Source organism: Pygocentrus nattereri, chromosome 7 (genome assembly GCF_015220715.1).
Source record: "Pygocentrus nattereri isolate fPygNat1 chromosome 7, fPygNat1.pri, whole genome shotgun sequence".
Classification (NCBI taxonomy): Eukaryota; Metazoa; Chordata; class Actinopteri; order Characiformes; family Serrasalmidae; genus Pygocentrus; species Pygocentrus nattereri.
Window position 1 is genome coordinate 21926717 of NC_051217.1, and position 25949 is coordinate 21952665.

Here is a 25949-nt window from a genome sequence, read left to right on the forward strand (position 1 = left end):
CACATGTGGTTCAGGAAGCATACATTTACCTTACTATACAGGGAACTACTGAGTCAATAAGGATGTACCAGTATGATAAAGGTAGGCTGAATTTTTCATGGATAAATCTACCCATAAACACAACCTATATAAAGAGTAGAATCTGGGATTGCCTGGATCTACCAGGATTTGCATTACAGAGAAATGCAACACTGATTTGATAAAGCAGTAAAATGAATGAGATGCAGATATTTTAGTGCAGAAGCACTAAGTAAGAAGTGCTTCTCTTCCAGAGTGCAATAAATAGGCCACCAGATATTATTTTTACCTGTAAATCCAATCTGTCTGATGCCAATATGACGATGTGTCCTATTAAAAACATTCTGATTTAAAGAATTTATATAACATTAAAGAATGTATATAACATTTAGAATGTTTAAGACAAATATTAGCAGTGATGTCAATGAATTGTTTGAATTTTGTTTCCAAAACAAAAACTTTTATTTTAAAAACTTAAAAAAAAAATGACTGCAACTCTGAATGTGTTATTTTACTGACTGCGTTGTTTCAAAAGTTTGCTTTCACCCTTTAACCCTGAAGATCAGCTGACTACTGGTCACCACAGCAACACAGACAACAGTCTCAGCCTAGCTAATGAAGCAGTGAAGAGAGAGATTTAAGACAAACATCGATAATTTGGAGATGAATGGATTTATTAGTGTTTATAATCACTCCAGCTGGTTTCCTGATCTGTTTAATCTGCAACGAGAAACTGTCAAACACTAAAAAGTCGTGAAAGTGAAGTCAGTTTGTTACTCGCCAGCTTTGAATTTTCCCATTCCACCTTAAATGATGCAGGAGTTACATTCTGGCATTTCTACACCATTTAAGGTAAAATAGGAGAATTCGAATAAGAATCTGGAGAATGAGAAGCGACTTCAGCCTTATAAAAATCAAATATGAGAGACAATATTTTTGAGGAAAAGTTTCCTGCTGGAGATGCGAGAAAAGTGTCTGTAGCTGAGCTAAAGCTGAAAGCAGAGTAAGTCTGCATTTTTGTATGCAATTTTCAGTCTGCATTAGGACATTAGCACATACTGAGACATATAGGCTCAATCCCATTTCACCCCACGCCCCTACCACTTTACCCTCAACCCTCTGTTTTGCACGTTCACGTCTAGGGTTAGTGTGTCCCAATTTTTGTTGAGATTGAGGGGTAGGGCGAAGTGTTTGGGTTACATGACCCTGCAAACAGAGGTCTTTCAGATGGAGTGTTATCAGAAAAAAAACAAAAAACAAAAAAAATGGCTAGATGGCTGTCCGAGCGACCAAAGACACAAACAAATATAAGTATTTTCTCCATTTAAAAAACAGAAATAAATATCGGGTTATCTTAGTTTAGCGTTGTTTTAGTGTATTTTTGTTGTTTTCTTCATAACAAGCATAAACAAATCACTAATATCATGCTAATGTCTCGGTAGCTAGCTAGCTAACTTCGCGTTCCACCTTAAATAGTCCAGCAGTTCAGAAGTCTGAAGCGCTGGAATGTAAATGCTGCACCATTTAAGGTGGAACGGGAACAAGAATCTGGTGAATATCTGACTTGAATATCTGATCCCTAAATGTAACTAAAGCCCAGCAATGAGGAGCTGAACTTTCCCCTCCTGTGCTGTCACTGCAGCGCTAGTAGCTGTTAATGAAGTGATGTTGTTTTGTTTTGTTTCTTTTTTTAAGGTTGTCCCATTATGTAGGGCAAGATTTCAACCACTACCCCTTGTAACTCAGTTCAAAGGGGTTAGGGTGACCCTCGAAAACAAGGGGTAGGGGTAAAAAGAAGTGGATCTCAAGGTGGATTTGACTTTTGAAAGCCCAAAATGGCTCTTCTTAAACTTTTGGATAGGGACCCCTGGGCTAAACAAACAGAACGTCACAATAATCATTTGTCTAAATTTACATTATCATCCAGGCTGAGTGTAATTATTAATTGCTGTGTTGTTCTTCTGCTGAAATAGGACTGAAATCAGCAGAACTAATCACTGCGAAACCAGACAGCAGGAGATCAATGGAGAATTCCCAATATTTTGTCTGATCTTGCAAAGGACTGTAAACTAGACTGAGAGTGATTTTACTACAAATTTAAACCAGAAGGCCAGGTTTAGCCTCTCATGCGAAAGCCGCATGTGGTTTCTTCCATCTGCCTTGTTAGAAAAATTTCCCCATAGAGATCAAAAAGTGTCAAGCTTTCTGTTCCGTTACCAAATTCTGCTCAGGTGGTACCACGAGCATCGGGTTTGTCAACCCACTCCTTTTTTTCTGGGGAGTGACTCTTTCAATCTGAATCATGAACTGTACCAGATATTTGAGTCTTATTTTCTTGATGATGTAGATGATGTCCTGACCAGCTGTTACAGAACTGTTATAACACGGGTTATAGCACTGCTATAGCACTGACACATGTCATTGGGGGGATGTAACATATAAGGTCATGAGGTGCAGGTAGAGATGAACGCACCATCAAATAGTAGCATTAGGGGACAGAAATATTGGTAGTGCATCAACATACTACAGAATAAGCTCAGTTAAGGAGATACAGAACTCAATACACTAGAACAAGAAATAACAGCCTCACCTCAGTAAACACTCGGATTCAATAATATTAGACATTTGTCTACAAATAAACTCTGTAAATGCTTCTGTTCACCAGAATAGGAGACATTAGTCCATAACCAACAACCTTTACAAACACCCCTATAGACTATACAGGACATACATGTCCATATATAACCTCAAAAATTGCTCCTGCACACTATATAGGAGATGTTTGTCCATAAACCTCAATAATTGCTTCTATACACTGTATACACTATATAGGAGCTATGTGTCCATAAACAACCTTAATAAATTCCATATACTAAAAAGGAGATATTAGCCCATAATGAAAGCTCTGTAAACATGCTACAGTATGGTAGAAGAGGAGGTGTTAGTCCATGAATAACTGCAATAAATACTCCTACACATCAGTATAGGAGATATTAATCAATGAACTGTTTAAATAAATGCTTCTATACAATATTTAAGAGATACTGATCCATACACAACTTCAATAATTCTTCCTTTACACTATATATGAGATATCAGTCAATAAACAACCTACATAAATGCTTCTATACACTTCATAGGAGATATTTGTCCATAAACAGCCTTAATAAATCTTTCTATATGCTAAATAGAAGATATTAGCCCATTTCTGAACACTAGAAGATGAGACGCTAATCTATACATGACCTAAGAAAATGCTCCTACACAGCAGAACAGGATATATTAGACCATAAACAAGCTCAATAAATGCTTCTCTACTCTAGAATAACAAATGATGGTCCACAGATACACTAACATGTATATTCATGTTAAAGGGGAATGAAAACCGACCAATATACAAACCTACAGGACGAGAAACGTTGCAAGCAACAGAACAGCTTGTGTAGTTTGATTAACTCCTTTTTTAATGTTCTACAAACTGGAGCTTGTTAGTTATGACATCTCTAGTTTAACAGATAAAACTGCACCTCTCTGCACCACTTAAAGATGTGAGAAGCAGAAAAACGACGCAGCCACACACCACCAGTCTGACGAGGCTGAAACAGACAGAGGCCGCTCTACTGCTCAGGCTGTGAGTGTATGCCTGTGACCCAGTACATGTCCGACACTCACCCCAGGAGGCTGGTCTTTGCTGAACATCCCCCATGTGTGCCAGTTGAGGTCATGTCTGAAGCTGGCGTGCTCCGTCTCTCCGAAGCCGTAGATGTACTGCGAGGGGAGGCGCGTGGACACCTGAATGAACATGTCTGAGAAGGTGAAGCCAGGAAGTGACGAGTCCCATCTACAGCAAGAGATGGGCAATGAAATGAGGATGAAACTGAAAACATTCAAGCACAAACACAAACACACTAACCTGACCTTAATCTGAATCTCACTGCAAAGAATTTTGCTTACGGAGAGCAGAATGATGTCTCTGCAACCTCTTCCATGTGCGTTTGTTTTGGTTCAGTCCAACCCCCTTGTTGTCTGACTCCTCCCCTGATTGTTACAACCTGCATCCCTGTTTGTATTTAAGCCCTGTATTTTCCTAAGTTTCTTGTTGGTCTTTGATGTTTATTGGATATACTGTTTGAAGTGTGTGTATTGTTTGAAAAGTTTTGTTTATTTCTGGTCTGTTTGGAGTTCTGTGCTCATTTTGTCATGTCTGTCCCTCCTGCTCTCCGTATTGGCCATCTGACCCTGGACCGTTTTGACCATGACCCTGGATTTGCCCTTAATAAAAGTTGCTTATCTCAGCGCATGCGTCCGCCTCCTCGCTCCCCCATATACATATATGTGTGTGCGTGTGCGTAATAGTGTGTGTGTGTGTGTGTATGTGTGCATAATAGTGTGTGTGTGTGTGCGTGTGTGTGTGCGTGTTTGTGTCTGTGTATGTGCACGTATGCGTGTGTGTGTGTGTGTGTGTGCGTACGTAATATTGTGTGTGTGTGTGTGTGTGTGTGTGTGCATGTGTGTGTAATAGTGTGTATGTGTATATATGTGTGCGCAATAGTATGTGTGTGTGTGTGTGTGTGCGTGTGTGTGTGTGTATGAGTGTGTGTGTGTGTGCATGTATAAAGTAATAAAATTATAATTAAAAAAAAGAAAACAGCTGGATAGCTGGTCACTGACATTACAGTCCCGGTGCTGTTTCTGATCACTTGGATGCCAAACGGCTGCTGAGTGACCTGTACCCGGTACATCCTCCTGCTCTCTGGGACACTGGGGTCGGACGGTAATGTGAGGGGCACAGGCACCTCGTAACGTTTATTGGCCGGGTCATAGATCTGGAGGAATCAAACAACATGATCTTTACTGAAAGTCAAAACTACACTGTTAAATCAGAACTCAAATATTAAACAAGCTGTCTTGGGAAGATAAAAAAAGTGATAGCAGAAATGTTTTCATTTTATTAATTAAAGATTTTCTTCTTTTCTCCTTCTTCTTCTTCTTCTTCTTCTTCTTATTATTATTATTATTATTTTATTGTTGATAATAATGTCAATCTGATCTGAAAAATGCCTATTTTAACATTTAATCTTTGTTTTTTTACACACAGACCACTTTGTTCCAAAAGCCCCACTGCCCACTTCTGCCCATATATCTTAACAAATAGCTTAAGAACTGAAAACAGCATAAATCTAGCCAATATATCTGGTATTTCTAATCATAAGCTCTCTGTGAGAATATATTATTATTCACTCTATTTCTAGACATTTTACTTCTTTTAATAATTTCATCCAGAGAAATTCTGCTTGTTTTGCTTGAAATAATTTGGCTTATTTCAAGTATTATCTCTTGCAACAAGCAACATTGTCTTCATTATTAAAAGTACAATAATTCTATAACACTTTGTGTGAATGTCACATTTGTAAGCAGCTATATTATTAACACATTAATAACATGTTATAATGCATTCATACAACATTATGAACATGGTTATAAAATGTATAAAATATGTTTATTATATATTTTGAATTGTTAATATAATGCATAGTGTTAATAACATGTTACACTGTCAGTGCCAAAGAAGTCAGCCCCTCCCCTGAACCCCCTTTGATATCACACTGAGCGTGAAGTCACTGTGGAGTGAAGGGCTGGAGAGGGAGAGGTGAGATAGTCGAGTGCTGTCACTGTAAATTGTTCCCTCACTGGTTCTAACGTCAAGTGCTAGAACCCTTCACTCTGTATCACTACACTACAGTACAGTAATGCTGATTTCTGCTAGCATTCTATTAGATATGCAGCGTTGAGTTAGTGCCAGGCTAACGGTGGTGCACATTAACAGTGGTGAACATTGACTTTCCCACATTGGGTAAAACACTGATGTTGCACTAGTTTAAACTCTGACATTTGAAGCCTGTAATGAGGTTTATTGTGGATGTTTTGGTGTTTCAGTAAATCCTTCAGTAAATACTTCAACTTGAAGCCTCACTCTTAACACTGGAGGGGGCTTTAGTACAGTACACTTCACTTTACTTAGAACTCACAAATACAACTTATGATTTGTTATAAACAGTGCTTATAATGCATTATGTTAACAATGGCTAATGCCTTTTTATAAATATTTACAGCCATGTTTATAGATGCTTACAAAGGTGAAATCCATAGAAAGTGTTACCAATAATTCTTCTAACAATCTCATATTGATAAATATTAGCTATATTCACTAGATGTAAAAAGGTATCACTTTTTAGCAGTGGGCCAGTTTACTGTACCTTAAAGCGCAGGGAGTGTGGGCTGAGGTAAGTGATCTCCACTTGCAGTGTGTCTATGTCTCTGGATGCTGCGCGTGGTGCCGGATATTTAGTGTTGCGTACAATGTTAAAGTTCCAGCCAGTTGGGGTTTCTGTCACTGGCTCTGCGATGTAACCGTAGTCCTGGGGGAAGTAGCACCAGGGCATGCCGTTGAGATTTGTGGGCTGGAGAGAAATTAATAGAGAAAGGTAAGTGGCACATATACACACACACACACGTCACTTGTGACAATTGTTGTGTTCAGTCTTGTTGCATGAAAATAATAACCAACCTTTTCATTTATACAAAGTTTGTCTTTTTTTTTGACATCAAAACAAACGTAAAAAAGTCTCTGTACAGTAACTACAATCCATTATGAAACGGCTGCAAAAAAAAAGTCCAGTACCTCGTCCAGTAATACTATCCTAAATCTAGTCAATATATCTAATATTTCTCCTGCTGAGATTGCTGTAGGTGTAAATTAAGATTATTTAACCTATTTCTAAGAAATGAGCTTTGAAACCAGCTAAAATATTAACCAATATAGTGAGGTAATGTTAATCAATAAAATCACTTAAAACAAGTAAAAAAGTCTAGAAATAAGGCAAATAATTTTATAATAAGTGCAGCACCATCTCAAAATAAGTCATATTAGATAGACTGACTAGATTTAAGATCATTTCACTAGATATTTTTTTTGCAATGTATGTACGCTCACCGGCCATTTTATTAGGTACACCTTGTGTAGTAAAAGGTTGGACCCCCTTTTGCCTTCAGAACTGCCTTAATTCTTCATGTCATACTTTCAACAAGGTGTTGGAAACATTCCTCAGAGATTTTGGTTGGTTATTTGAGTTACTGTTGCCTTTCTATCATCTCGAACTAGTCTGTCCATTCTCCTCTGACCTTTCACATCAACAAGGCCTTTTCGTCCACACAACTGCCGCTCACTGGATATTTTCTCTTTTTCAGACCATCCTCTGTAAACCCTAGAGATGGTTGTGTGTGAAAATCCCAGTAGATCAGCAGTTTCTGAAATACTCAGACCAGCCCGTCTGGCACCAACAACCACACCATGTTCAAAGTCACTTAAATCCCCTTTCTTCCCCCATTCTGATGCTCGGTCTGCACTTCAGCAAGTTGTCTTGACCACCTCTACATGCCTAAATGCATTGAGCTGCGGCAATGTGATTGGCTGATTAGCTATTTGTGTTAATAAGCTACTGAACATTGTGCCTAATAAAGTGGCTGGTGAGTGTAATTATTCAGGGAATTATGTAATTCTACACTTTAGAGTGAGTCTCTTTGCCTCTCACCTGCCAGATGCAGCCACGGGATGAGCATTTGGCTTCATCACTGCCGTCCTCGGGGTAGCAGTCGATGCGCTCGAAGTCAGAGATGACCGAGCTCCAGTTGACCGTGTAGCTCTTGCCCAGCTCCATGCTCAAACCTCGCAGGTACAGAACCTACGAGAGAGAAATCCCACAGATTTACCCCAGTCAGGTCCATGTTTAGGAATTCTGGAGCCTTGAGCTGTGGTGGTGATGGAAACTGGGAAATCAATTTTAGAAGTTGCACTTGAACAGCCAACAAAGTCATACTGTATTTGAGATAGATAGATACAGACAGACAGACCACTTTCTTAATCCCAGAAGGAAAGTCGTCCGTAACAGCAGCACAAAGTTCAGTGAAGAGGAAAGCAAGAGTGAATATATAGTCACATGTTGTTATACAGATGCATAAGCAGTAGAAGTAAATATATCTAATAAAATATACAAAAATAACCATAAAATATAACGTGCAGTACGAAAATAAGTTAGTAAAATCACATAAAAATTATACAGGTGACAATGCAGCTGTGCGTGTTCAGTGAATGAATCAAGTGACTAACACGTAAACAAGTTAATGGTTGTGCAATATTTATGGACATATAAACAAAGTGGCAGTGGGAGACATGTACATGTGACCTAACACAACTTTTCACCTTTTCCACCAGTGAAAAATGTCAAACTTGAAGGTAAATCGGAAACAATACACTGATGCACTTCAGCGCTTGCTCTAGCTAAGCCAGTCATGTACACTATATTGCCAAAAAGTATTGGCTCATCTGGCTTCACACGCATATGAACTTGAGTGACATCCCATTCTTAATGCATAGGGTTTAATGTGATGTTGGCCCACCCGTTGCAGTTATAACAGCTTCAACTCTTCTGGGAAGGCTTTCCACAAGGGTTAGGAGTGTGTTTATGGGAATTTTTGACCGTTCTTCCAGAAGCACATTTGTGAGGTCAGACACTGATGTTGGACGAGAAGGCCTGGCTCACAGTCTCTGCTCTAATTCATCCCAAAGGTGTTCTATCGGGTTGAGGTCAGGACTCTGTGCAGGCCAGTCAAGTTCTTCCACACCAAACAGGCCCATCCATGTCTTTATGGACCTGCTTTGTGCACTGGTGCACAGTCATGTTGGAACAGGAAGGGGCCGTCCCCAAACTGTTCCCACAAAGTTGGGAGCATGAAGTTGCCAGATGCGTGATTGGTCACTCCAGAGAACATGTCTCCATTTCTCTAGAATCCAGTGGCGGCGCTTTACTCCACTGCATTCCACACTTTGCATTGAGCTTCGTGATGTGAGGCTTGGATGCAGCTGCTCGGCCATGGAAACCCATTCCATGAAGCTCTCTATGCTGTTCTTGAGCTGATCTGAAGGTCACATGAAGTTTGGAGGTCTGTAGTGACTGACTCTGCAGAAATTTGTTGACCTGTGCACACTGATCACTGCTGACCCCACTCTATCATTTTACCTGGCCGACCACTTCGTGGCTGAGTTGCTGTCGTTCCCAAACGCTTCCACTTTGTTATAATCCCACTGACAGTTGACTGTGGAATATTTAGTAGTGAGGAAATTTCATGACTGGACTTGTTGCACAGGTAGCGTCTGATCACGGTACCACGCTGGAATTCACTGAGCTCCTGAGAGTGACCCATTCTTTCACTAATGTTTGTAGAAGCAGTCTGCAGGCCTAGGGGCTTGGCTTTATACACCTGTGGCCACGGAAGTGATTGGAACACCTGAATTCAATGATTTGGATGGGTGAGTGAATACTTTTGGAAATATAGTGTATGTGAAATCATGAAAAGATTTCCATATTAATCTACTTTAAAGGATCTTCATCCTTTGAGGCCAAACCAAAAAGTTGTTTTCTGCCATTTAATATATTCTTCTCCTTTAAAGCTGATCTGGAATTTTCACAATTTTAACATTTTCAAGTTTAAAAGGAAACATATTTCTTGTTTTCCTATAAGCATTTACCCAAGCAGGGCTGTGAAGCTCAACCAGTTGAAAGGGCCATATTGAAAAAATCTTATCAAATATGTTGGCCAGAGAAAGAAAAAAAGGTTTTATTTGATTTTTTTAATTAATGTTGTGCTGTAACCTGAACTGGCTATTGTTTATTCAAAATACGCAAAAACCTCAGCAATAAAATACAAGCACTTGTAGTCAACCTTGAAATATTACATGGAAAATTGAAATATTCAAAATGTACACGTCCCCAGGAGCTCAGTCTTTTAAACGCACCTGTCTGCATGATCTACACTCCTGGCATCTTTTCTTTGCTGCAAGTTCATTAAGACTTGGGCTGTGTTTTTGAGAGGATAAGCTAAAGTTAAGTGTTTATATTGGCTGAACTGCAGCTGAGATGCATTTCGGTGATAAGACTGGTGTGGAACTGCATAGAAGTGTGTAGAATTAAGGTGTAACCACTGTCCAGTAGATGACTGCTGGGGTAGGAAAGTCAGCACACATTATGTTGCAGTGCATGCTGGGGACTGTAGGACAGCACATTGTAAAACAGGCTAATATTAATAGAAAAATAAAATACTTTTGCAGGCCAGATAGGATTGGATAGACAAGTTTGACACACTGGCACTAAAGTTTTAACCCCTCACCTTTACTGATATGCTAATGATACAAAAAAATAATAAGCATAAAATAACATGGAGCTTCTTGTATACAGTGATAGGAAAAGTAGTGGCACACACAAAGCTCCAGTTCCACCCGCTGGTCCATTTTACTGACCAACATGGACACCAACTAATCCAGAGGCAGATTTTAATGAGTTAAAGAAGACAAACATGAGCAGAAACATGATGGATGGATCACAAGCGAGATGTTCAGTTTGCTTGGGTCAATATTTCATATGCAGTAATGCTCACAGGTGCCCCCTGCTGGCTGTAGTCCTTGGCTGCAGTGCCCTAAACTCCCGTGGGTTAATACAACCTTTGCCAGAACACATACACGGCTCAATTCAGGTACAGCACTGCCAAAGAGCAATCTGAGAGATTTACACCACCCGGGCCTCTGCCCTGGAGATAGCAGGGACACCACAGACAAGGTAGTTAAAGGAGGCGGATGACATATGTGGTAAACACTGGTGTGTTTAAGTCTCTCCTCCGTGCCTCTTTCAGCAGCCCTGTCGTAAATCTGAGCACACAACACAAATGTAGCACATGTGGCATAGAAACAGAGCGACATACTGCTGTTCCGCAGGGACCTTGAGCGCGAATCAGGATGACATGCATCCTTTATCATTGTTTTCTGGTGTGTAGGTGTGAGTATATAAACTACCATTTGAGAGTCTGGAATCAACAGCTTCTATGACATAAAAATGACTCTGTGGCTGACAAATGTATAAAATAACTTCTAAAATAAGTCCTGCACAACTTCATAGGTTGGACAGATGATTACAGGTATAATTTAATAACTTCTTTTTCCCACATTACTTGAAATATTGAACACAACTGAAATTAGTCTTGTTTATTGTACTCAAATCTACAATGTATAGGTTTTTACAAACAGCACTGTACAAAAGATTTAGGCACTTCTAAAACATTATTACTAAAAAGCTGTTTATTTTGGCTGTGGGTATGTATTTCGTTTTTCTGTTTTTGGTATAATTTGAAAATGCCTGTTGCTCTTTACATTGTGCGCAAATTTCATGATGAATGGACCAAAAGAAATGGCACCAAATGACTTGGGAAAAAAGTCTGATTCCATTGACTTACATTAAAAGTATAGAAGCTTTTTTCCTTCTCCTGTAAAGTTACCATTTTGGAGATATGGGGTTTTCTTCCAACACCAGCAAAACATTATCAATACAATGGGCAGTGACATCAGGGATGTCAGTGTGTTTGTTAAACCACTTCCAAACCTCTCTTCCAGGAAGCCCTTTATTATTAGCCACTGCAAAAAATAGTATCTTGTCAAGTAAAATCACCTTTAATCTTCGTAAATATCTAAATGAAAGATTTCCCTGGATTAGATTGTTCTAAGCTATTTCTAATATTATTTAACTTATTCACAAATATATTTTACATGTTTTAAGTAATTTTATCTCAATATAGTGGCAGATAATTGTGCTCGCTTTAATAAACGTGCTTGAAACAAGATAAATTATCTGCCAGCATAGTGAGATAATTTTACTTCAAACAGATAATGTTGTCTAGAAACAAGCTAAATTATCTCATAATAGGTGCACAACCATCACAAAATGAGAAATATTAGACATATCAACTAGAATTAAGATCACTTAACTTGACAAGATACTATGTTTGCAGTTTATTTATAATCCAATGTTATAACTTGACTAATCAATACTTTATTATGTTAAATCAGGAATACTGATGGAATTAAAACATATGTGGTGTCTGGAGACTTTGTTTTCTCTCACAAGTTATACTGTTTTAAAGCGATTCTTTAACATTCTTTATAAAATTCCTGTAATTCATTTACTGCATTTATATATACTTGCATTTATTCTGTGACATATGGTGTTTTTCCTGGCACAAACATATGGGATACATGGTTTTAGACAGCAACGTATATTATAACAGCACAAATAAATAAATAAGCAAACAAACAAACAAACAAACATATGGCAAGTGAGTCCAAACCACTGAGACATTCTATTGTTGCACGGGCACCTTGAGCTCTGGGAGAAGACTGGCACGTGTCTTTTATCATTGTCTTTGTGTGTTTTGTGTGTGTGTGTGTGTGTGTGTGTGTGTGTGTGTGTGTGTGTGTGTGTGTGTGTGTGTGTGTGTGTGTGTGTGCAGGAATCTTGACAGTACCCCTTCTCTCTTTTGTCTCGGACTGTGTTACATTTTCACAGGGACAGTGAGCCCAGCTGCATGTCTCAAGGTCAGGGTCATCCACCTTTTGCCATTGTGTTTCTATAGGCCTTCATTTAAAACGTGTTTCTCCTCAATCTACAGGCTATTGAGTGGCATTATAATAAAGTCTCCTCCTTTCTTTGTGCTGCTGCAAAGTTTACTGGGTTCTTGACTACACAGTGCACTACAACTACCAGCTATCTTCTTTATTAGAAACTCCTACCTTTTAGCTCCACTATATAAGTATAAGGTTACAGACTATATCACAGCTAGTGTTGGAGAAGTGATTACCGCTGTTGTCCAGGCATTATTTGGCTGGTGGTCCTCTTTCAGCATGGCAGGGACACTGACATGGTAGTATGTGTGGTGCTGGTAGAGTTCTAACCCCCATTGGTAGTTTGCCACTCAAAAATATTCAGGCAACAGTGGTGAGAAACTGACCACTGATGGGCAAAAGCAGTGGTCATCAACCCTACTTCTGGAGAGGCCCCCACCCTTTACCTAACACTAATACATCTGAGCCAGGTAATCAATGACTTCTGAAGAAGCTCCTCAGCTGGAGCAGGTGTGTCAGACTATGGTTAGAACTAGACTATGCAGTAAGGTAGATGTCCAGGACCAGGGTTGGTGACCACTAGGCTAGAGAATACAGATGGACTACAGTCTCTAACTGTACACCAGCCACACAGGACAGAATTCAGAACCAATAGCCAACTGTGTTTTGCACACAGAAGAATTAGACCTCCCCATTTAACTGATCCGTGCAAAGAAATACATACATGCACACTAGTGAACACACACACAAGGGGGCAGTGAGCACACTTGCCCGGAGCAGTGGGCAGCCCTATCCACAGTGCCCAGGGAGCAGTTGGGGGTTAGGCGTCTTGCTCAAGGACACCTCAGTCATGTGCTGTCGGCTCTGCTGTCGGATCGAACCGGCGACCTTCCGGTCATGAGGCTGGATCCCTAACCTCCAGCCCACGACTGCCCCAGAGATATCATAGAATAATTGCAAAAAACAATATAAATACACTATAAGAGTAACAGGAATATCATTGTTTGAAAAAAGTATAACTTGTAAGTTAATTTGAAAAAGTTCCTGATTTCTGCTGGATGCCTCCAGACACTGCACACATTTACCTTCCATCACCAGCACTCCTGATTTAACATAATGAACTACTGATTAGCCAAGTGAGCTATAATATTGGATTGTAACTACTGATATTAATGAGCTTCCTTAAGGAGAGGTCTGGAAATGGTTTAACGAACACACTGTCGTTTAAATGCTGATTTTCTGAGGTGCCTAGAACTTACGCCAGCCAACAGATGCCTGCGTTGCCTGGCATCGTGCTGAAAGACTGGGGGAGATGGGGGGGCATCCTACCCACCCAATCCTAAATATGACAACTGTCTGTTCATTACATCAGCCAAACGACCTCTGCATTGACTTGCATCACGCTGAGGGATGGGGGGCATCCTACCCATCCAGAGAGTGCAAGGCCAATCTTGGGGTCCCGACTGCAGATGTTTGAGGTGTATCTGGTATTTGATCTTGTTTTCTGCTTATGAAAGGGCCTATGTTTATACAGCTGTGCCACTCAGGAGCTCCTTATTTGACTGATAGTTTAACAGAGCAAAAGCTTTAATGCACCAGATTATATATCCTACACTGTGCAGGTACATTTTTCAGGTACAAACTTTGTTCCCTCAAAGGTACAGCAGTGGTTTTAAGGTCTAATTGTGCACCTTAAATCGGTTTTTCCAGGTGAAATGTATGTATTTGTACAAGCTCATTTCCTAATGTTTTAAAGCAGAACAATAAAATAAAAAGTCCTGGAGTCGAGGAGGGGTGTGTAGAGTCAGTACTGCTTAGAAAATGTAATTTCAGTGAATTACGGTACAGTTATGTATTTTTACAGCTATTTATGAACCTGATTTACAAGTGAGTACAAATACAGTCCACAGGCAAGAGCCAACAGTCAACTCCAGTGACACTGTTGCATGACAATGTTTGCATATCAGCGACAGGTACAGTAAATCTCATTGTACCAGATTACAGTAGAAGTGACAGTAACAGTAAAACACACTCACCTTCTTCAGAGAGTCGTACTGAATGTTAAACTCAGGAACTGCCACGACCGAGCTACCCTCAGTGATGGAAACGGCTGTGGGGGGGCTGCTCAGCCCCAGGACAGTGATGTTCTCAAACACCAGGTTGTTAGGGTCAACATAGCCGTTGTGTTGGACCTGCATGGTCAGCACTCCCTGAAAAACACACACACTTTGCATTAAACCCCTAAACCTGTGGATTTACTGGTACCTTAACTAGGTTAAGTTACAACTACACACTTCAAAAAGATGGTTCTTTAGGGTTCTTTAGTAAAGAAAATGGTTCTATAGAACCATGAACACTCAAAGGACCCTATGAATGAATGAGGGGTTCTTTGCATCATTAACGGGTTCTTATATAGCACGAAAAAGGGTTCTTCTATTTCTACAGGCATGGCTATATAAAAGCATATACAGCACATTCTCAGTTAATCTGAAGAACGCTTTAATGATGCAAAGAACCCTTTAATTATGCGAATTAGTTCTATATAGAACCCTGAACACTCAAAAGACCCTTTGGATTATTAAAGGGCTCTTTAAATCATTAAAGGGTTCTTATATGGTTCTATATAGGACGTTTTTGAAAAGGGTTCTATATAGCACCAAAAAAGGTTCTTCTATTGTTACAGGCTTGACAGGTTCTATATAAAAATCATCAATAGCACATTCTCCACCTGTCTGAAGAACCCTTTAATGACACAAAGAATACTTTAATTATCAAAGGGTTCTTTCAGTACTTATGCTTCCTTATAGAACCATTTTCTTCACTAATAATAATAATTCAGCATACACTCTTAAAATTGATGGTTCTTTAGTAAAGAAAATAGTTCTATATAGAACCATGAACACTCAAAGAACCCTCTGTATGATTAAATGACCATTTGCATAACAAAAGGGTTCTAAAATGGTTCTATATAGAACCCTTTTGAAAAGGGTCCAATATATAATTAAAAATGGGTCTTCTATTGTTAAAGGCTTGGCTACATAAAACCATCTACAGCACATTTTCCTTCAATGATGCAAGGGTTCTTTCAGTGTTCTTGGTTCTATACAGAACCATTTTATTTATTAATAATTGACCAATAATTCAACACACACTCCTAAAAGGAAAATAGTTCTATATAGAGCCACGAACGCTCAAGAATCCTTTGAATGATTAAAGAGTTCTTTGCAACTTTAAAGGGTTCTTATATGGTTCTTCTATTGCTACAGGCTTGGCTAAATAAAACCATTTGAAGAACACTTTACTGATGCAAAGAGCCCTGAAATGAAGGAACCTTGAAATTATTCCGTGTTCATGGTTCTATATAGAACCTTTTGGAAAAGGGTTCTTCTATTGTTACAGGCTTGGCTATATAAAACCATTTGAAGAACACTATACTGATGCAAAAAACCTTGAAATGATTCAGTGTTCATGGTTCTATATGGAACCATTTTCTTTACTAAAGAACCCTGGAAGAACCGTCATTTTTAAGAGTGTATGTTAAATCATTATGGATATTGGTCAATATCACCATCTTCATCATCATCATCATCATCATCGTCGTCATCAACCTTTCAGTCCAGATAGGGTCGCGTTTATTCATCTCCTTTATATTATCAATACAATATCTAAAATGTAAACCACTCAGATCTACATTATTTCTGTTATTAGTTCACAGGATGTGGAAACACATCAATAAGAATAAAGCGATTCCAAGCTTTAGATGCAAAGTGTTCGGCCTTTGAAGCTGAAGGTGTTAAATCAGCTCTGGCTACTCCAGCAGTAAAACAACCCAAGCAAGGCTGAATGACTGTAAATGGACGACGTGAGGAGGCGAGTGAAAGAGGCCGGGGCAGCAGCTGCTTTGATGGAGAGTGTACGCATGCTATTTGATGTGATCTCAAAGATGCTGTGAGATGCAGATCACAGATGATCAAAAATGGGATCAGGCAGTGGACGTACGTAGACCACAGAGAACTTGTAATGGATGTAGGCTCCGGAGGAAACAGTGTCTGTGGATAAAAAAGAAATGGAGAGTGAGCGAGAGTGAGAGGAAAGTGCAAGTAAGTTCAGACGTGAAAACATCATAAGGCAACTGATGCAACTGCTTAATCAGTTGGATAAAGTCAGACACCCTTGGACTCACTTTTGCTGAGCTGTTAACAATCTGAAATAAACGTACTCATAAAATAATTCCACTGATAACAACCACTCAGATGCCCTTTCTACAGCAATTACTCTGATAAGGCATGAATTAGACGAGGAACCTTGTACACGTAAACACACATACCCACCCACACACATGCACCTGTATGTAATTACCTACATGCAAGAATAATATGGCCCATATGTAGTAATTAAATATCAGGATCATTTAAATAAGTGCTAATAATACTGAAACGATGGCTCTTTTGTTCTCTTTTCACAAGATATGTGTCCTCACCAACTAATTAACTACACAAATACCCTATATATGTGCCAATGAAACAGAGAACCTCTTGTCCGACTATCCAGGAGAGTGAATTGGACCTGCTTGACCACTTTAGAACCTTTTAACACTTGATTTACATAATTTGTTAATACAAAATATTGTTATTAATATAAATTAGTATGTATTATTAGAAATTATACAACAGTTCGTTCCGGCCACGTGAGCTGATTGGTTGAGAGGCGTTCTAACTGCATTGTTATTTCACCATAATATCACAGTTTTTTCACAAACACTGCATCACTCCGCTGAGGCGCCGTTACTAAGCAACGACTTTGACAGCTGTAGGTGATGCTCAAGCCATTTGAACGTTTTCACTTCTTACCTTGCCACAAACAGAAAACGGAAACTTTTAAGATCACATTTGACCGACAGCTGATTTGGTCCGACTCTAAAGATGAGACGACACTAAATTCCTAAAGAGTATATATGATATTACATGATACTATATGTAATAGACATGTTCTAATCCTAAACCTACGCCTAACCTTAACCTCAATTTATTATTATTCCTTTTTTTTCTTTTTTTAGTAAAATATCACCAGGAATATTTTGTTATTTTGTTAGAAGTGATTTTCTCCTATTTTACTACAAAGTCAAAGCACACACACACACACACACACACACACACACACACACACACACACACACATACACACACACACCCCAAGACAGAGCAGTGAACTTTCTATCTTCAGGAAGAAAAATAACACAACTTTTTAATTAGTAGCAAATCCACCAAAATACCTCGAGATTCTCCGTCGTCCCAGAATAGCTCGCCTGACGCTTCGTTGTTGTCATCGAGCGCGATGATCAGACCCATGGGAGAGCGACGACTGTGGGAACACACACACTTTCATCATTATCACACACGTACACACACGCACACACACGCACACACACACACACACACTCACTCTCTCAACCTTTACCGGGATCTAAATAAGACAAGGACTAAAAGCAGTGCCTTTGAAGTACAGATAGGATTCGCATTTTTGCATAACATGTCAGAGACTGTGGCTCAGTGAGGCGAGGCAGAGGTAGGCGGGTTTTCTCTGTTCGCCTGCGTACAAGCGTTTGTGTGTGTGTGCATTCATAAGCTTCTGCTGCACAAATGAAAATTGCAGAGTGGACTAAAACTCCACATGGAGAATCCTAATAAGAGACTGAAAGGCACTAAGAATAATCTCTCAAGTTAGATCCGGAATGTTCTTCCTGAAGTGGCCCCGAAATCAGAATCAAAATTCAGCCTGCATGGACGTGCTTAAGCTGGAGAATACAAATGAGCTGCTGATGCAAAAATAGAGTCACAGCTATGAGAAAAACAGGAGAAACATAAACATTCAGTGCGTGGAGGTCATCAAGTAACACTGACTGAAACTCTAGAAAAGGCAAGACTGAGACTCTGTAATGAAATGATCAATATGGGGTGTTTAATTTTCATATTGCCTGGTTATTTTACTCTCTGGCCACTTTATTGGAAACCCTTACCTTATAGGTCCACCATACAGGTGTATATTTACAGACTGTAGCTGTTGCTGCACAATATATCACCCCTCTTTGCCCCACTTATCATTGGTCAGTTATTGTTAACGAGACGTTATTTGAATGGTTGACCATTCCCAGTACAGCAAAGATGCTGACATGATGGCATCCATTCAAACCACCCAAAATATTCAGCCAAGAGATGCTCTGGGGTCAGAAACTGACCAGGGATGAAGTTAAATGAATGTTTCCCAACCCAGTCCTCAGAGTCCCTCAGATAGCCCACAGTTTTGGTCCAGTCTAACTCTAAACACATACAGATGAAAGAATAATAAGGATTGTTCAGGGGCCTCGAGGACCAGCTGATCTAAACTTTCATCAACGGTAAGTTTCTGACCACAGAGCCACTCTGTATCTGACCAAACAGGATAGAAGGGGGCTGATGAACTGTGCAGCAACAGATGGGCTACACTCTGTAACTGTACGCCTCTATGGTGGACCTATAAGGTAAGGGTTTCCAATAAAGTGGCCAGTGAGTAGAAGACCAAGGTAGAGGTTTCTGGTATTTTTGGGCAGTTTGGATGGATGGTCTGGGTGTCTTTGTGATTTGAGGCCCAGTCCCTGATGACACTGAGCTAGAGGATGGCCAAGTTGGAGCTACAAAGGAGGGGTTTCTAATAAAGTGGCCAGTGAGTAGAAGACCAAGGTAGAAGTTTCTGGTATTTTTGGACAGCTTGGATGGATGTTTTGGGTGGCTTTGTGGTTTGAGGCCCAGTCCCTGACGACACTCAGCTAGAGGATGGCCAAGTTGGAGCTACAAAGGAGGGGTTTCTAATAAAGTGGCCAGGCAGAGTAAGCTGACAGCACTTGTATCTGTGTTGTGACAGTATTTCCTGAAAGCTACAGGGTTCCGAAGTATAATGAATGGCTCAGCAAGCGAGCAAACTCAAGCCTCATTCATCTCATCTTAATGTTTCTGTAATTATAAGCTACTAAATCGACTAAAGAAACACTCAAGTGTCACTACAAGCTGTAATTACTGATGGAAATTCACGAAGCAAAATGTATCCCAAACTTTCCGTGTTTGGGGAACAATTACAGACTGTCAGCTCTTTATACTACAGACGTGGCTCTGTGTGATACTCGATAGGGGCAAGTAATCAACTTGCCATGTAATCGCCCTCCACCTTGTGACTGTCGTGTATGGGAGGCAGTGTTTAGCGCGATGAGAATACAGAAGTTATTGAACGTTCTGCTGATTTACCTTCATGATTAGTCGGGTATTATAGAAGCATCTGACTTCAAGCAATAAAACAAGCATCTCCAAACATTCACTGGCTGTGAGACTGTAACGCAAAGGACTGTAAGGATTCACAAAACAGCTCAGACGTCCATTCGATCCGATATGACGCCTCGACTCGACACGTTTTCCAGTATAGTGAAAGTAAGGAGTGCCTAAAAAGTGCCTGGCATTATTATGTTAATGGTTCATCCATCGCTTTCTCCTTTTCTCCCCATACTTCGCTCCCTCTACCATTATCTTTCTGTTCCCCGTCTTTCTTTCTGTCTACACCTCTTTTTCTGTATCTCAGTATCCCACCATCTTTCATTCTCTCTCTTTCAATTTCCCTCATTCTCTGCTTCTCCCTGTCTGCCACTTCCTTTCTCCCTCTTTCTCTCTGCACTCTCTCTCTGTCCATGTTCTCTCTCTCCCACCTTTCTGTTAGTCTTTCTCAATTCCTGCTTTTTTCTCTCTTGCTCTGGCTATTCCACATTCTCTATCTTTCTATCTCTCCATCACTCTCTCCATGGGGGTCCTGACAATTTTATGCCTGATCGCTGTAAATCGCCAAGCTATATGATGTTTTTTTTAAATAAAACTTCCTTAAACTTCATTAGAACCGAATCAAGGCATCGTGAGTTCTGCCAGGATGTGTGACGTTGCGGTTATTGTGTGTGTACCTGTGTGTGGTAGTGACCGCAGGCCTCTGAATGGGCAGAATGGCTCCTCCTCTGATGTGTAAACCCAGTTTATCGGCCGGCAGGTACATATCCACTTGCTGTTTTCTCTCTGTTATCTTCTCTTCCTGCAGGATGGAGAACAATAACGTTATCAACATAATCCTCAGCGCTCATTTGGTCTGAAGTCAGACAACGTCACTTTCTTTAACTGAAGCACTGCCAGTCCAGCTCCCCGAGACGCAGCACAACAGCTCAGAGACACAGCCATTCATTCCTTTATCTCTAAAGAGCATCTACACAGCTGGGTATCACTGCATCTACCCCAGTTAGATTTCTCTCTCTCTCTCTCTCTCTCTCTCTCTCTCTCTCTCTCTCTCTGATTCTCTATCTCTGTCTCTCAATCTCTCTCTCTCTGTCTCTCAATCTCTCTCTCTCTCTCTCTCTCTCTCTCTCTCTCATTCTCTCTCTCTCTCTGTCTCTCGCTCTCTCTCTCTCTTTGTCTCTCACTCTCTTACTCTCAATCTCTCTCTCTCTCTCTCTCTCTGTCTCTCAATCTCTCTCTCTCTCTCTTACTCTCTTTGTCTCTCACTCTCTCTCAATCTCTCTCTCTCTCTCTCTCTTACTTTCTTTGTCTCCCTCACTCTCTCCTACTCTCTCTCTCTCTGTCTCTCAATCTTTCTCTCTCTCTCACTCTCTCTCTCTCTCTCTCTTACTCTCTCTTACTCTCATTCTCTCTCCCTCTCTCTCTCACTCTCTTTGTCTCACTCTCTTGCTCTCAATCTCTCTCTCTCTGTTTCTCCTACTCTCTTTGTCTCTCTCACTCTCTCTTACTCTCAATCTCTCTCTCTCTCTGTCTCTCAATCTCTCTCTCTCTCTCTCTCGTACTCTTTCTCTCTCACTCTCTCTTACTCTGTCTCTCAATTTCTCTCTCTCTTACTCTGTCTCTCTTTCTCTCAGTCTCTCTTTCTTTCTCTCTCACTCTCTCCATCTATCTCTCTCTTACTCTCTAACTGTTTCTCTCTCTCACTCTATCTCTCTCTCTCACTCTCTGTCTCTCAGTCACTCTCTTACTCTCTCGCCCACTCTTCCTCTCTATCTTTCTCACTCTCTCTTACTCCCTCACTCTCTCTCTCTTACTCTCTGTCTCTCTTACTCTCTCTCTTACTCTCTCTCCCACTCTTACTCTCTGTCTCACCCTCTCTCTCACTCTCACTTACTCTATTTATTTCTCTCTCTCCATCTGTCTCTCTCTTACTCTCTCTCTCTCTGTCTCTCAATCTCTCTCTCTTACTCTCTCGCCCACTCTTCCTCTCTATCTGTCTCACTCTCTCTTACTCTCTCACTCTCTCTCTCTCTTACTCTCTATCTGTCTCTCTCTCACTCTCTGTCTCACCCTCTCTCACACTCTCTCTCTTTCTCTCTCTCTCCCCTCTCTCACTCTCTATCTCCTTCTCTCACTTGCTTTCTCTCTCTTATTCTCTATCTCTCTCTGTTTTACTCTCTCTCTCTTACTCTCTCACCCACTCTTTCTATCTGTGTCACTCTTTCTTACTCTCTCACTCTCTCTTACTCTCTATCTGTCTCTCTCTCACTCTGTCTCACCCTCTCCCTCCCTCTCTCTTTTTCACTCTCTATCTCTTACTCTCTGTCTCTCTCTCTTTCTATCTGTGTCACTCTCTATCTGTCTCTCTCTCGTACTCTCTATCTGTCTCTGTCTCTCGCCCTCTCTCTCTCACTCTCTCTCTCTCTTACTCTTTTGCTTTCTCTTACTCTCTATCTGTCTCTCTCTCGTACTCTCTATCTGTCTCTGTCTCTCGCCCTCTCTCTCTCACTCTCTCTCTCTCTCTCTCTCTTACTCTTTTGCTTTCTCTTACTCTCTATCTGTCTCTCTCTCTCTCTGTCTCTCTCTCGCCCTCACTCTCTCTCTCTCTCTCTCTCTCTCTCTGCCACTGTTCTTTCCTTAAGGTATTTTCTGATATTATCTGTCTCTCATTGTCTCATTGTTGCTTTTGACCAAGTGAACCTTTAATGGACAAACTACAACACACACACACACACACACACACACACACACACACACACACACACACACACACACACACACACACACACACACACACACACACACAGTCTGCCTGCAGCTCGCAGTATGAGACTCTCATCACGAGGCCTGGCTTTAGTTTATCTTATCGTGTGTGTGATTGGTGGGTGTTAATCTCTGTCTGAGGGTCAGAACAGGATCCTGCAGAGCTGCAGTGGCCCTGATTTGCTCTGTCACTGTATTTACTGCATTGGAAGCTTAAAGTGGACATCCTGATCCATGCTAACTGGTTTAAAACTGGTCTGCAGGTTGATGTGCTCATAAATCTTAATCTCATTTAGAATTTCACAGGAAATAGCCTGAATCCTGATCATGTCTCCAATTCAGAGCTGGCATTTTTTTTCTAAAGCCATAGTGGCCAACATGGGCCCTCAGGCCTTCCCATTAATCTTCTTCTTCTTCTTCTTTCGGCTGCTCCCTTTAGGGGTCGCCACAGCGGATCATCTGCCTCCATCTTGCCCTATCCACTGCCTCCTCTACTTTTACACCAACCATCTCCATGTCCACCTTCACTACATCCATAAACCTTCTCTGAGGTCTACCTCTTCTCCTTCTACCCGGCAGCTCCATCTCCAACATTCTTTGACCAATATATCCACTATTCCTCCTCAACACATGTCCAAACCATCTCAACCTGGCCTCTCTGGCTTTATCTCCAAACTGCTCCACCTTCACTGTCCCTCTCATCTGCTCATAGATGTTCCTCTGATCTAGTGAGTTTTTTACATGGCCAACTGAGTAATAAGATAACTGCAAAAATCTGATTATGATCAGATTACTGAGTGCATATAAACACACTCAATATATGTCACTGTTAACACTAATAGTTATAGTGTTGTGTGCCTAGTGGTTAATTAAGAGAACTTAATTAAGAACTTTCGCACAGGCCGCATCTTACATTGTATTTTCTTTCCATTATCTTACGTGACTAAAGGCGCTACAACCGATTGCTCGACTTGCTGACAGCGCCTGCTGGACCTTTTGTGTAAAAATGCCTCAGCGGCCTTAAAGATTCTCACCCGCTAACTGGTTTCCATCTGGTCTGTGGGTTTATATGTTCATAAATCTCAATCTCATTTAAGATGTCACTGGAAATAGACAGCCTGAATCCGACCACGCCTGATTCGAGAGAGCGCTTTACTAGGTGGAATTAAATAAGTCAGTCATAAATGAGTTTAAAGTAAGGCCTGTCTCCCCCCCAACACCCCCCCCCCTTCCACACACACATACACACACACGTACCCCCACCTTCTTTAATTTAAGGCTGCTTTAAAAGATAAAAGTTGATTTGTGCAGCACTGAATGGTGACGTGTAGAAAAATGTGCGTAATTCTTCGCGGCTCATCTTGGTGTCTAATTCGTTCTGGGCCAAAATCAATCAGACGAGGAGCTACCGCGTATGCTGAGAGATGAGATGCGGGAACAGGCCGAGTGGTGAGAAAGAAGAAGGCGATGGGTGAAACCTCACCGTCTCGTAGTTGTACCACACAGCGTCAGGGATGTAGGCTTTAACTGTGTCCACACCCTGCAAAAGAAAACAGAAGCATAACGCAGGATGAGGATGGAAATGAAAATTTATATTGATGAATACAGAAACAAAACAACACATCTCTCTGGAAAATAGAGTCAAGCCCGGTCCTGCCCTGGAAAAGCAAAACATGCTGGAGTGCATTATTCAGCTAAACTCTGCTTTATTTATATAAGCACCCTTTGTACCTTAAGAGTGTCTGAAGGCAGAACAAATAAAACAGAAAACAAATACATAGTAAATATATAAATAGTAAAGCAGAAATATACACAGAACTGTGCGAACCTTTCAGGCACCTCACAAATGTAAATTATAAATCTGTTTATCTGGGTAGTAAACATTCATTTGCTTAATAAAAACAATAATATTACATAAATACAAACAATATTAATGTAATAACCAGTGATTTTAGGCGTCAATGTATCTCCAAAACCCTTCTTGAGAAAACCCTGTATTGTTTGTTATTAATATCAACTAATGCCTGTTTAATCTAATCAGTAGCTCATTAAATTAAATCCGCTGTGCTGAAATCCGTGCAGTCTTCCACAGGGACTAGGAGTACGTGTTTAAAGGGGAATTCCACCAATGCTTCAAAATGTCTGTGTATTTCAATAGAAAAGATGTAAATTCATAGTGGATAATTATTTCCAGATTTTCCACTATTTTACCATCAACTTTCCGCATAAAAGCTCAAAAAATAAAAGCTCTCACTATAAAAGCTGGTGGGCAGTTGTGGGCTGGAGGTTAGGGAACTGGCCCTATGACCACAAGGTTGCCAGTTTGATCCCCAGTGCTGACAGCACATGACTGAGGTGTCCTTGAGCAAGACACCTAACCCCCAATTGCTCCCCGGGTGCTGTGGATAGGGCTGCCCACTGCTCCGGGCAAGTGTGCTCACTGCCCCCTAGTGTGTGTGCTTACTAGTGTGAATGTAGTGTTTCACTTCACGGATGGGTTAAATGTGGAGGTGAAATTTCCCCGTTTGTGGGATAAAAAAAGTATCACTTACTTTTGGATAGTAAATAAAAGTCTATATTTGTGTTGTAGTCATGGTGACCCCTGGTTCCTATCACCACCACTGTAAAGACATCTGAACCATTTCACAGCAAACCACTCAGAATGAATCTGTTTACACCTCACAGTTAAAATGGTATCTTGCCAAATAGAATTATCTTACATATAGTCAGTATATATAACGCGGTAGGTAGCACTGTCGCCTCACAGCAAGAAGGACCTGGGTTCAGTTCCCCGGTTGGGCGACCAGGGCTCTTTCTGTGCAGAGTTTGCATGTTCTCCCTGTGTCTATGTCAGTCTCCTCCCACAGTCCAAAGACAGGCAGCCTGGCCGTTTGGACATGCTAAAATGCCCCTAGGTGTGAATGTGTCTGTCTGTCTGCCCTGTGACAGACTGTCCAGGGTGTATCCTGCCTTCCGGCCGATGACTGCTGGGATATGCTCCAGAACCCCCCATGACCCAGAAGTAGAAGTGGCTTAAAGGTTTGTGTGTTTATGTTAAGACTCATTTACCTGTTTTAAGTTATCTCACTATACCGGCAGATGACGTTGCTTGTTTTAAGGAAAGGGCTTAAAACCAGCAAAACTATCTGCCAGTATCATGAGATAATTTCACTCAATGAAAATACAAAAATATCTAGAAGTATGCTAAATAATCTTGCACAGCCATCTTAAAATTGAACATTTCAGACATAACGATGAGATTTAAGATCATTTCACAAGATCAGTAATAAAGGAATTTTGAAAAAATGGTGGAATTTCCCTTTAAATCACGTGAATGTGTCTGATGTTGTAACATGTGTGCTGCGCTGCAT

At 40.6% G+C, this 25949-nt stretch overlaps 1 protein-coding gene across 1 annotated transcript in view; it reads right to left on the reverse strand.

Annotated features, from left to right (window-relative positions):
* Nucleotides 1–25949, reverse strand: part of si (sucrase-isomaltase (alpha-glucosidase)) — a 130979-nt gene that overhangs the window by 58109 nt on the left and 46921 nt on the right. The window contains exons 20-28 of the mRNA XM_017704123.2: nucleotides 24062–24118; nucleotides 20493–20617; nucleotides 17793–17881; nucleotides 16520–16569; nucleotides 14557–14730; nucleotides 7611–7760; nucleotides 6276–6479; nucleotides 4690–4844; nucleotides 3691–3859 (exon numbers count right to left, since the gene is read on the reverse strand). Coding sequence (XP_017559612.1) covers nucleotides 3691–3859; nucleotides 4690–4844; nucleotides 6276–6479; nucleotides 7611–7760; nucleotides 14557–14730; nucleotides 16520–16569; nucleotides 17793–17881; nucleotides 20493–20617; nucleotides 24062–24118 — 1173 coding nt within the window. The remainder of the gene's footprint in view (nucleotides 1–3690; nucleotides 3860–4689; nucleotides 4845–6275; nucleotides 6480–7610; nucleotides 7761–14556; nucleotides 14731–16519; nucleotides 16570–17792; nucleotides 17882–20492; nucleotides 20618–24061; nucleotides 24119–25949) is intronic.